The following is a 12,414-nucleotide window of genomic DNA, read 5'->3' as shown; positions in this document are numbered from 1 at the left end:
TCTTTTCATTACATTAGAGACAAATTCTAGAAATAGACACTTTGGATGAACATGTGGTTGACCTCCATAGCCCATGATCCTTAGAGGGCCACATCTGGTAACACCGATTATCTAATTAAACTTTAACATACAATTTGTAAACATGGCATAAAATTTTTCCAGACTTTTACCATTACCAAAGGAGTGACTCAATACAGACAGTTCTTGTTTATTCTGAGTGTTTATCCGACCCACTGACAAACACTTTTTGTCTCTGACCTGTGTTGGCTACCACCAGAGGCAAATAATCGAGACATCCACAGAGAACTTCAGCAGTATGACACTCAGATAACACATATTTGCCTCTAATTTGCTCTAAGAAAACTCTTGAATTTTTCTGTGAACTTAGGATTCATGAGTCCTTGTTCTGTTTCAGGAAGTTTTATTTTTAAATGCCTCCTTGGATAATGTTAGCAAAAAAAAAAAAAAAAAAAAAAAAAAAAAAAAAAAAAAAAAAAAAAAAAAAAATTTAAGGGAACTAGGTGTTGAGATATATATCTGTAATTCCAGTACTCGGCGCTAAGGCAGGAGGATTGTTTAGTTCAAGGCCACCCTAGGCTACATAATAACACCCTTCCTAAAAAAAAAAAAAAAATGGGCTGGAGAGTGTAGTTAGAGTTTTTCTGCCTGACCCAGTCAGGACAAATCTCTCTTACCCGCCAGTCTCACAGTCGCTCAGACCCAACCAAGAAAGCACACAGAAACTTATATTGCTTATAAACTGTATGGCCGTGGCAGGCTGTTTGTTATCTACTTCTTCTCTCTTAAATTAACCCATTTCTGTTAATCTATACTTTGCCACATGGCTCGTGGCTTACCAGTGTCTTTACATGTTGCTTCTCATGGCGGCGGCTGGTGGTGTCTCTCCAGCCTTCTACTTCCCAGAATTCTCTACTCTCTTGTCCCACCTATACTTCCTGCCTGGCCACTGGCCAATCAGAACTTTATTTACACAGAGCAATATCCACAGCACTTCCCCTTTTCTTTTTTTTTTAAGGAAGGTTTTAACTTTTATATAGTACAATTACATATAACAAAACAATTATCAAGCAAGAATTACAGTTACATTATTAAAGAAGATATCTTATCTATCTTATATTTGTGAGTCTAAGGTAATATTTTTAACTTATCTTTTATCATAATTGAGGAAATTATAACTATCTAGTCTTTAACCACATCAAAGACCTCAGAAGGATATAATATTACCTGAGAACCAGGAGAAGGATGTAAGCATTTTTTAGGAGTCTTGCAAGAGTAGACAGAGACAGCTGGCAGCCTGGACAGTCACCTAATGTTCCTTTGTAAAGTTGGGGCATTTGTCTTCAGACCACAGGGCTAGAGTCTCTCGGTCACTTTTTTCAGTGTCCTGTAGAATGTCTGGCAGTTTCCTCTGTGAAGCAGGAACCTGAAGGACCATTTTGTCAAGCAAAGTTTAGTGGTCACCTTTCTATGGGTCCTGCATGTCCAGTCGATCAAGCAGTCCAGGCAAGAACAGTTTCTTGCCCAAATGGCTATTTTTGCCAAGGTGAAGACAAATTCCATATGAAGTGTCTTTAATGCCCATCCTCCTCTCTGAAGTAAATCAGTGCTGCCAGGAGCAGACATGTCTCACTGTCCAGAAAGTCTAAATTTTAAAAATATTTTAAATGCCATATTCTGTAGGTCTTTGAAGTATTTGAAGATTACCTATCTATCTGAAATATGTCTATGTATATCTAGAAGACTTAACTAACATGGCTACGAGTATGATTATCATAGATGACTAATTATTAATCTATTTTTAATTATCCATTTCAATTTAAAATGAGCTATAAACATAATACCTTAAACACGATTAGAAATATACACACAGTATAACAAAATTAACTTTAAGGTTGTATCAATAGACTAAAGTCTATACCAATGTAAAACATTTTCAACAGGTTGTTGCTCTTTAGAAGTAAGTTCCTTAAACTACCCTTTTATCCTATTATATCTATATCACATCCCCTTTTTTCTTTAGAAAGAGATCGTGTTTATAATCAATCTACTTTAAAGAAAAATATTGGTTTTTCTCTGTCCCACATCAGAGGGCTCTTCTGATTTGGGACATAAGAATGTCTTAACCTTTTTTTTTAGCAATATGTCTGGGTTTAGAGAAGGAGTGAGCCAATTCCATCTCCAAAGCCAACTTGATAATTTTGGGAATGTGGGCGTAGTTTCTCTTACTACTTCCTGCTGGAGGGGGGCGCTGTATCTTATGGGGACACAAAGAAAATTTTAGGATTATGGAGAAGTCCATTAGGGTGAACCTCTGAGCCAGTTGCCTTGAAACCATTCTGGATGTCGGATCATCTGGCCCACTGTGTCATTGGAGACCTTTCAGGTGGTCTTGGCTGATCAAACTTGATGTATCTTAATCTTGAACAAATCCACAGCCTCTGGTTTTTTGTGGAAACAAAAGCAGAGACTCCTTTCCAAAGCAACATATCCTTATATCTAAATTTTGAAGTCAAGGTACCTTTAAAATTTACATATTTGTTTAACTCAACAGCTTTTATGATCAAATCATTTTTTGTAGTTAAAAATCCCAAAGACAACATAAACCAGATTCTCTGTGTAATATCCATCTTTGTAACACTGAAACGCTGCTGTGGCTGCTGGCTCCACCCACCTCAGCTTCCCAACATGGCGGTGGTACAGTTTACCGCCAGCTCTGGGTCTGGAGCCATGTGTACCATCAACTATCAGAAGCAGTTCTATCAAAGCAGCGCATAGCCCAGAAATCCCCCCCTTTTTTTCCCTAACTCGCAAAGGCTAAATCCACCATGCAGCAGAGCAAAGTGTTGCTTGTAGACTCCTCATTCCCGCCGCACTGCAGGTCAGACGCACACGCCCGGAACCCGCCACAGTAGCTCAAACCGGCAGGCTGCCGCTAACTTGAGGGAGACAACTAGGAAGCTGTTTTTAGTTCTATCTTAGAATCTTTTTTCTCAGGTTTTAGGTGGAAATTCTTGCGAACACGTTGGGCGCCATTTGTAGTTAGAGTTTTTCTGCCTGACCCAGTCAGGACAAATCTCTCTTACCCGCCAGTCTCACAGTCGCTCAGACCCAACCAAGAAAGCACACAGAAACTTATATTGCTTATAAACTGTATGGCCGTGGCAGGCTGTTTGTTATCTACTTCTTCTCTCTTAAATTAACCCATTTCTGTTAATCTATACTTTGCCACATGGCTCGTGGCTTACCAGTGTCTTTACATGTTGCTTCTCATGGCGGCGGCTGGTGGTGTCTCTCCAGCCTTCTACTTCCCAGAATTCTCTACTCTCTTGTCCCACCTATACTTCCTGCCTGGCCACTGGCCAATCAGAACTTTATTTACACAGAGCAATATCCACAGCAGGAGAGATGGCTCAAAGGTTAAGAGCACCGACTGTTCTTCCAGAGGTGCTGAGTTCAATTCCCAGCAACCACATGGTGGCTCACAGCCATCTGTAATGAGATCTGGTGCCCTCTTCTGTATACATAATAAATAAATAAATCTTTAAAAAAAAAAAAAAAAAAGATAAAGTGGGCTAGAGAGAAGGCTCAGGGTCAGCAGCCCTTGCTGCTCTTGCAGAGGGCTCAGGTTCATTTCCTAGCATGCACTTTGTAGTTCATAACCATCTGCAACTCCAGTCCCAGGAGCATCTGCAACCTTCATGGGCAGGAGTCATGCACATGGTGCATGTACACATATAGATACGGTATTCATGCACACAAAATGTCTTTTTAAAAATTGATTTTGTTTTCTTCAAAGAGTTTCATCTAACATAGTTCTCATGTGCTTTAAGCAAGAAACAGTTCTGGTGGGCTTAAATGAACATTAAATAAAAATTATTATTATCTCCTAATCTATCTTTTGCAACTAATATAAATCAAACAATTTGAAAGAAATTCACACTGAGTTCCTATTTAACCTCTCACATCTAAAACAGAACAGCAAAAAGTATGCTTCCCATCCATGCAAATTCAAATGAGTATATATGCCATTTTACCATATGAACATGTGTAATTTTCTGACATGTGGCTCTAACCTAATGTATCTCCCCCTCAGGAGACTCTGGTGTCGGGAAGACTACTGCCATCAATGAGATGCTTGACAAGCTAGAGGGCCGAGGAACGTTTGATATAAAATTCGGGTCAATTTTAGGAAAAGTCCTGTTACATAATGAAATTAAAAGATCAAGGTATGCATATTAAACTTTAAACTTGGCTTCTCTGGTAAAAATGTTTCCTTGATGTATGTTGACTTTATTCTTACAGAGCAAATCTTTTATATAATGATGAGAATTATTCAAATGAGGCAATAAGGAAAAAATGTTTCCCCAATCTCTTAATATATATATATTTGTAAGGTGCAATGGGCTGTTTTAAGTGTGTGCATGCATTGTAAAATTACATTAGCTGATTAACCACCCGTGGCCTCATGTACTTACGTTTCATAGTGAGAACACTTAAAACCTGTGTTCTTGCAGCTTTGCAGTATACATTAACGGAACCCTCCATACCCATGTGATCCACCTTGAAATCAGATTCCTCCTATTTGGACCCCCCACCTCACCCTTGGCCCTAACACCTCCCCCTCTTCCTGCTTCCACAAGTTGGGCTTCCTTCAGATTCTCAGTCTAGTGGAGACTGTACAGAATTTAGTCCTCCTTGCCTGGCTTACTTTTCTCTTTTTATGGCAATATTCGGTAGTTTTGGTCAATATTCATTTTTATTATATTCTTTTAATTTTAATTTTTTTAATTATGTGTCTGTGTGGGGGTTTGTGCATGTGAATGCCGATGTCTGCAGAGGCCAGAGGAGAGCATCATATATACCCTGAAGCTGGAGTTTGGGATCATTATGTGCTGTGTGACATGAGTACCAGGAACCAAACTCCAGTCCTCTGCAAGAGCAGGAGGGTTCTTCGCCACAGAGGCATCTCTCCAGCCCTGTAATCACTTCTTCTACCTTGTTCTTTCTGGTCAGGATTGCTGTATCTATTTGGAGTCTTCTGGTTCCACAGGAAAAATGAAAAATAGCTTGAGTTTTGATAGAGATTACACTGAATTTGTAGATTATTTGGGGTAGTATAAACATTGTAACAGTATTGATTTTTCTAAACCATGAATACTGGTTCCAGATAATTGTGTGATTTTTCAACTTCGTTATAGTTTTCAGTATATAGGTTTTTTTTTTTTTACTTAGTGAGATGTCATCATAGCTTTTGTCCTCTATTCTATTGCTATAATGTATCACTTTTATTGATTTGTATATGTTGGACCATCTTTGCATCCCAGGGACAGTGAGTCTCACTTGATCATGAAGAATGGTCTCTTCAATGCTCTGTTGAGTTTGGTTTGTTAGTTTTCTGTTGAAGATTTTTGCTTCTGTGTTCCTAAGTAGTACTGTCCTGAAGTTTTCTTGTTTATAGTGTTTTTTCTGGCTTTCTTCTTAGGGCAATGCTAGCTTTATGAAATGAGTTTGGAAATATCCCTTCTACCTCCATTTTTCAGGAGTGTATGAGTACTAGTACCCATCTTTCTTTAAATAATCTGTAGAATTCCATGTGAAACCACATGGTTCTGAGATATTCTTCTCTTTGATGGAGGACTTTTTGCTACTGATTTAACCCCCTTCCTTATTGGTTCACCGTAATTTCCTGTTTAGAGAAAAATCTTTACTTTTTTCCAAAGTGTTAACAGCTGGATTTATTCATTTAAATCAGATATACTTGCATTTTTTAAAAATATAACTAAGTTTAGAACCACACATTTTATATAACAGAAAATATAACTATAAGCCATTTTCCTCCCAGAAAAATGCACCTCAAATATACTCACAAAGTTTTATATAATATCAATTTTATAATAGAAATATATCATCTACATATGAAACATAAAAAGACTTTACAAAGAGCTTGTGCCTGTCATTCTGAATTTTGTCTACCTCTTCATAAGAAAAATATAAACCTGTTTTGCAAAAAAAAAAAAAAAAAAAAATTCCCAAAATAAAACACACTTTTAAAATTAAGTCTCACATTGTTAAAATATTAGAGAAGCCTGTTTTTTAAACTGAATAAGAAAATGGCATGTGGAGAAGTCTTAAGATTATAAAAGTGTGAACAGAAAAACAAATGTTTTCTTATGGGAAATCCAAGTAAAATCAATGATGTGCTGTTACTTTGATTAGATTTTATTACTACAACTAAAACTATAAACTAATTTTGGATCCTTGAAACATTTGATTCCAACAGCATACGGCAGAATATCAACATCCTGCTTGCCGAGTCCTACAAATCAGCCATCGGAGGTTTCGGTAAGTATAGTCACGTGGGAGCAAAACTATCTTTTGATCTGTTGTGTTCTTCTCCACTGTGGCCATACGCAAAGCCATTCCTTACTGTAAGAAGTCATAGAGTAAAAACTGGAATTGCTTTAATCCCAGCACTCTGGAGGCAGAGGCAGGCAGATCTCTCTAAGTTTAAGGCCAGCCTGGTCTACAGAGCTAGTTACAGGACAGATAGGGCTGTTACACAGAGAAACCCTGTCTCAAAAAACAAAAACAAACAAACAAAAACTGGGATTGTTCTTTTAAAATACAACCTACTGGAAATTATCCAGGACCCACTCAAAGCTCCTAAAAAGGTACAAGAAGCTCTGGTGGAGGAGATTGTCTGCGCTCACAGGTGAGTCCTGGCACCCTGGCTCTGGTGGAGGAGATTGTCTGCGCTCACAGGTGAGTCCTGGCACTCTGGTAGAAGGTGCTGCCTTCCCTGACTTTCAGCACAACACAAGACGAAGTCGAGACTGTAGCTCTCATGCCAGGACGTATAGCAGAACCGTGAGTTCCAGAGACAGTTTAGGGTCTTAAACTACTGTGGCCTCATCCCACATATCCCTCTGAATGAGTCTTCCTCTGGGAATGAGTCCTGGTGCTGCCTTCTAGTCATTCAGATCGACGACGTATCTAACCTACACAAATGAAGATGGCTCCCTGAGCTCCTCACCACGTCATGGGCTATGGTTTCCCACATGCAGCTTACAATGAAAGACAATGAACTATTCAAAGCCGCTGTTCCTCTCTCAGAGCATTGTCATTGAAAGAACAATAAAATAAAATTGCTTGTTTCCAATTTCTTAACACCCTAAAATAGAGCAAACATTGCTGTTGAAGTGTCCTAAATTTATTTCTCCTTTTGTATTTGGCATTGTAGATATGAGTACAAAGAAAGTATCGATTAAAACTGATGATGCCCCAATTAAAAATGATAAAGGAATTATAGTCTCTATGATCAATTTAACCACCAACATGACAGCCACCAAAACCAAGGAGTTGATTCTGCGGAAGTTAGTTAGAAGAACCAAAGACATACTTGGAGCCCCGAAAAACAACAGGGTAATTTAGCGCCCCCCCCCCCCCCCACCCCCCCTCCCCATGCAATCCGTAAGAAAATTGTTTGTTTTAGTTAGTAAAAAGGAGAATATACACTCCTGAGCACTGTTTTAAAATGCACTTACAATGGGGGCTTTCACTTTCAAATCAGTGTATTCCTCTTCCAGTACTAAGACCAGAAGAACGTGCCAAAATCTCGATAAAGGTTGTCTGGAGACAGAGTTAGCTGCTGGTGCTTGTTGCTGTAGTTTCTAGCTCATTTTCATCTGCTGCATGAAGCTCTGAGAGAAAGAGCGACATCTAGAACCCACAGACTCAGAGAAGGCATGAAGGGAGTGTCTTGTGGGAACAAGGCAGATGCCCAATGGCATCAGATGTCCTTCATCTCACCTCCAGTCTGCTTGGCATGGAATCAACTGTCAATTCATTATCTGAGTCAGAGTTGGAATTTATGGCCATTGACTCCCATTCAATACCATGAAGTTAGCTCAGGGTCAAGAGGTTTGCAAGATTCATGAATAAGCCTGCATGGGCCCCCGGGAGTCCCGGGAGTCCCTGTTCACAATGTTTGTGTCACCCTTAGCAGGTCTTAAGGGCTTGCTCCAGATTCCCTGGACTTCAACTGTGAAGATATGGATAAAACTGATAGATCTTTGAATACATGAATAGACTTTAGGGATTTTGAAAGGGTTTCCGCAACCTATAATCACACCATTAGAAAAGGCAGGCAGGAAACATGGCTACCAGTCTAGATTCCAGGAAGAGAAACAGTGTTCTCCTAAAAAAAAAAAAAAAAAAAAAGTAACTTTGACAGTTACAAATTGGGAAATCAAAGCAGCTATTTGTATTTTTATTTCACAAAAATAAATGCAACCAAAAGAATTTATTGCACAAGAGTCTGTAATTGATACACTTGACTGCATAATATTTTCCTAGGCAAAAAGTAATACAGATTTAAAAACTGGAAAGTGCTTCTGAATTTGCTCCCCAAACCAGGGTGCATATGAACTAGAAAAGCTAAATCCGACCACATGGTTAGAAGATGCCTGGTAAGCTGGCACATTCAGAAGCAAGCTCCACAATTAAATTGTTTGATCAGCATCAAAAAACATTCATAAGCATTATGTCGGTGTTTTAGGGACCAAGGTTGGATAGGGATTCTGCTGGTTGGGACACTTACTGTTTACTAAGACCATAGCTTCAAAATAGATTTAATCTTCTGCTTTTAATTTTTAAAAAGCAGATTTATTCCATATAAAATTTATTGCATATCATATGCTATTCTCAAACAATAGCGTATCTGTAATTCAGAATTTTTAAAAGGTTGTACTAATTAATATTTTTAAACATTCTGTCTCCCTTAAGATTGTAGTATTTATTGATGATTTGAATATGCCAGCCCCAGAAAAAGGTGGAGCACAGCCACCCCTGGAATTGATCAGACAGTTATTAGAAATGGGTGGAGTTTATGATACTGAAAGAAATACATGGAAGGTACAGTATATACGAAGATTTTCTCCTCACTAAATATTGCTACTGAACGCTTACAGCAACATTGAGTAGAGAATTTAGAAAGTCTAGTTATGTTGATGTGTTAATGTTGAGACCCTTTTTTGGTTCCTTCTCTGAAAATGAGAAACCCCTTTGTTCCAAAACTGACCCCACCAATGTCAACTGTCCAATCCTCAGATCTCTCCTCCGTAAGACGAGATGACTGTGCTGCAAAAACTTTCATGTCTCAGGCAGACTCAAGCTAAGATTCCAAATGAAGCATACTTGCTAGTGAGTGACGTTGGCTCAGACACCAGCCACACTATCCGAATCACCACCCATCTAAGGCAGAGAGGAAGAGCCCCAATACAGCCCTCCAGAGATAATTTGAGAAAGGGTGGAGGAGGGGAGAGGCAGGAAATGAGTCCTAGAATACACAGCCTGGACAAAAGCCTTAAAGTGGTCAGAAAATGATAGCAGGTTTTTGGTGGCATTTCTGCAGCCCAGGCACAGGCATGGGGAAGGACCAGGGGTGTCAAAAGACTGGGGTCCTCTTGAGGAGTGAAGAATAAGAGATTTAGCTAGAAATACAGAGGGGAGAGAGACAGGTAGAAACACAGGATAGCCTCGGGAGGGCCTGGATCCTCATCCACCAGCCCCCTCTGTCTCCTCTACAGGACTTTTTATAGAAATGCCATGGGGTGGAGCAAAAGTCCTCCCCTAGCACAGCCAAGTGCAGACCCTTCCAAACACCTGGTAACCTCACATGTGGTCAACCCATCCCCTTATGCAGCCCTGCTGGGTAAAGCAAACTCAGAGCTCACTAGGAGACCTCTGTGGGCTCCCACATGGGTTCTGTTCGCTGTGGCTTTGTAGTGTTTCAGGGTCTTTACAATGTTACCTTGAGCATCTTCTCATCCCAGGCCAGTCCTGGATACAACAGAGATACATTGCTGTGATAACTCATTCATCAATGGCATCCTCTTTGCTAGCCTCTGTAACACATGGCTTATTTTCCAATGACTCCTTGTTTATTTTTAATTTTCATAGAATCATTGGACAAATCTATAGATACAGTGTGACATTTTGCTATGTTTATACAAAACATAATCATGAAATTTGAGCAATTAGCTTATGAATCACCTCAAATATTTATCATTTCCTTTAAGTAATGATTCCCAAAATCCTCTCATCTAGTGATTTGGGGATGTGTGACTTAGTCCTGCTGTCTGGAACCTGTTGTTCAACCTCTCCTCATCCTCCCTCCCTGCTAGCCTTCTAGTCCTCACTTTGTAGACCAGGCTGGCCTCGAACTCACAGAGATCCACCTGCCTCAGCCTCCCGAGTGCTGGGATTACAAGCATGTGCCACCTTTCTTAATGGAGTGTACAGGATCCTAGTCTTTGTTAATTAATGTTTTACTAACATACAAAGCAATGGGTTTCATTTTGACAATTTTGTACATTTATATCATTGTACATTGCCCTGATTTGTCTCTCTCTCATCCCTGTTCCTCACTGGTCCTTTCCCTTCCCCAAGTAGTTCCACTTCTGATGTCATGTCAAATATAAATATATATATGAATGAAGGAATATTGCTCCTCCCTGTCTCCCATTATCCTCTCTTTTTCTCCCTCCCCTGTTCATTTCTACACCCTTCTCCTCTCATGCTGCCTCCTACTTTCATACTGTATGTGTTTATTTATTTACATCTAGAAAACACAATATTTTCCTTTATAAATCTGTCTTTGTGTCATAGTGATCTCCAGCTCCACCTACTGCCCTTCAAATGATTTAACTATTCTTTTTTTGTTGTGGTTGGTTTTTTTTTAGATGTATTTATTTATTATGTATATAGTGTTTTGCCTGCATGTGTCCCTGCAGGCCAGCAGAGGGCACCAGATCTCATTATAGATGGTTGTGAGCCACCATATGGTTGCTGGGAATTGAACTCAGGACCTCTGGAAGAGCAGCCAGTGCTCTTAACCTCTGAGCCATCTCTCCAGCCCTGGTTTTTATTTTTAATTATGTATATGAGTTCATGTCTGTGTGTGGGAATGTTCACCTGAGTGCATTTGCCTGTGGAGGTCAGAAAAGAGTGTTAGATACCCTGGAGCTGGACTTAGAGGCAGTTTTGCGCTGTACAGTATGGGTTCTGGGAACTCAACTCTAGTATTGTTCAAGAGCAGTATGTAGTCCTAATCATAAAACAAACCATCTATCCAGCCCCACTTCACTCTTCTTTATAACTAAATAGAATTCTTCTGTGGTGAGAGATGGATTTTGTTTTGTTCTTCTATATGTAGCTGTCCGGTTTTCTCAAGACCATTTGTTGAAGAGCTGCCTTTTTCTAATTGACAGCTTTGGAGTTTGGCTTATTCTCATTTTTCTAAGACTTTGAGATGTATCCTGAAGTTATGTACTTGGGATCCAATTCTTCTTTATTACATTGAAGTCATCATACAAAATAATGAGTTTCCTTACAGCATTTTCATGTGTCTGTGTTGATGAACTTTGTTTAATTAACTCCCTCCCACTGCCTCCTCTTCGTGTTTAATTAAGCACTCGCAGCTATGAGCTGTTCCTCTACAGGTCCCTTCACTTGGTCCTACAGGCTCTGATGAACTGCTTCCATTTTCATTTGAGTCTAGGAAGTTTTTATTTTCACCCTGATTCCTCCAATGACTCGTTGGTCACTCAAAGGTACAGTGTTTAATCTCTGCGTCTTCTCGTTTCTACTTTTATTCCAATATAACCCAATAAGAAATTGTTTCAATAAATTTGCCTTTTGCTAAGACTTGCTTTATGAACTAAACTGTGGACAATTTTTTTTAAGTTACACATGCTGCTAAGAATAATGTAGACTCCACAGCTTTTGTATGGATTATTCTGTAAATGTCTGTTAAATTTATATAACCCATGGTGTAGATCGCTCTGAAGTTTCCTTATTAGCTTTTAGCCTTGATGACCTGTTTCAGGAGTGGGCTTTTGAAGTCACCTACTGTGGTTATATCCAGACCTATGTGTTCTTTTGCATCATTCATGTTTGTTTTATGAAATTGGAAGTCCCAACATTCAGTGAACATGTGTGTATGTTATTACAGCTTCTTGGTAGATCATTCACTTTGTTAATATGCAGTAGCTGCCTTGTATCTCTTCCAAAGGTTTTCAGTTAAGGCTTACTTCCTCAGTTACCAGAATAGTCATGCCAGAATGATTTTTGCTTTCATTTGCTTAGTTGGTTGATTCCTGTCCTTCTCTTGGAGATATTTTTGTGAGTGAGCTGTGTTTTTTGGAGGACATTATCCAACTGACTAGTCTGCATTATTTAATTGGAAAGTTAAAACATTTACATTTAGGATTATCAGTGGGAAATATCTACTATTACAGTTTTTTAGAGCCCCAAAATGAATGCCATCAGGCAGTATTTGACTTTCTGTATCTGGGCTATTTCACTTAGCATAATGTCTTCCAGGCTCATTAT

At 39.2% G+C, this 12,414-nt stretch overlaps 1 protein-coding gene across 1 annotated transcript in view; it reads left to right on the top strand.

The window, feature by feature from the left end:
* Dnah14 (dynein axonemal heavy chain 14) overlaps positions 1 to 12,414 on the top strand; it is a 211,173-nt gene that overhangs the window by 114,572 nt on the left and 84,187 nt on the right. The window contains 4 exon segments of the mRNA XM_036202583.1: positions 4,115 to 4,247; positions 6,302 to 6,363; positions 7,262 to 7,443; positions 8,806 to 8,934. Coding sequence (XP_036058476.1) covers positions 4,115 to 4,247; positions 6,302 to 6,363; positions 7,262 to 7,443; positions 8,806 to 8,934 — 506 coding nt within the window.

This window comes from Onychomys torridus, chromosome 11, assembly GCF_903995425.1.
Source record: "Onychomys torridus chromosome 11, mOncTor1.1, whole genome shotgun sequence".
Lineage (NCBI taxonomy): Eukaryota > Metazoa > Chordata > Mammalia > Rodentia > Cricetidae > Onychomys > Onychomys torridus.
This window is presented reverse-complemented; position numbering and strand designations above follow the sequence as displayed.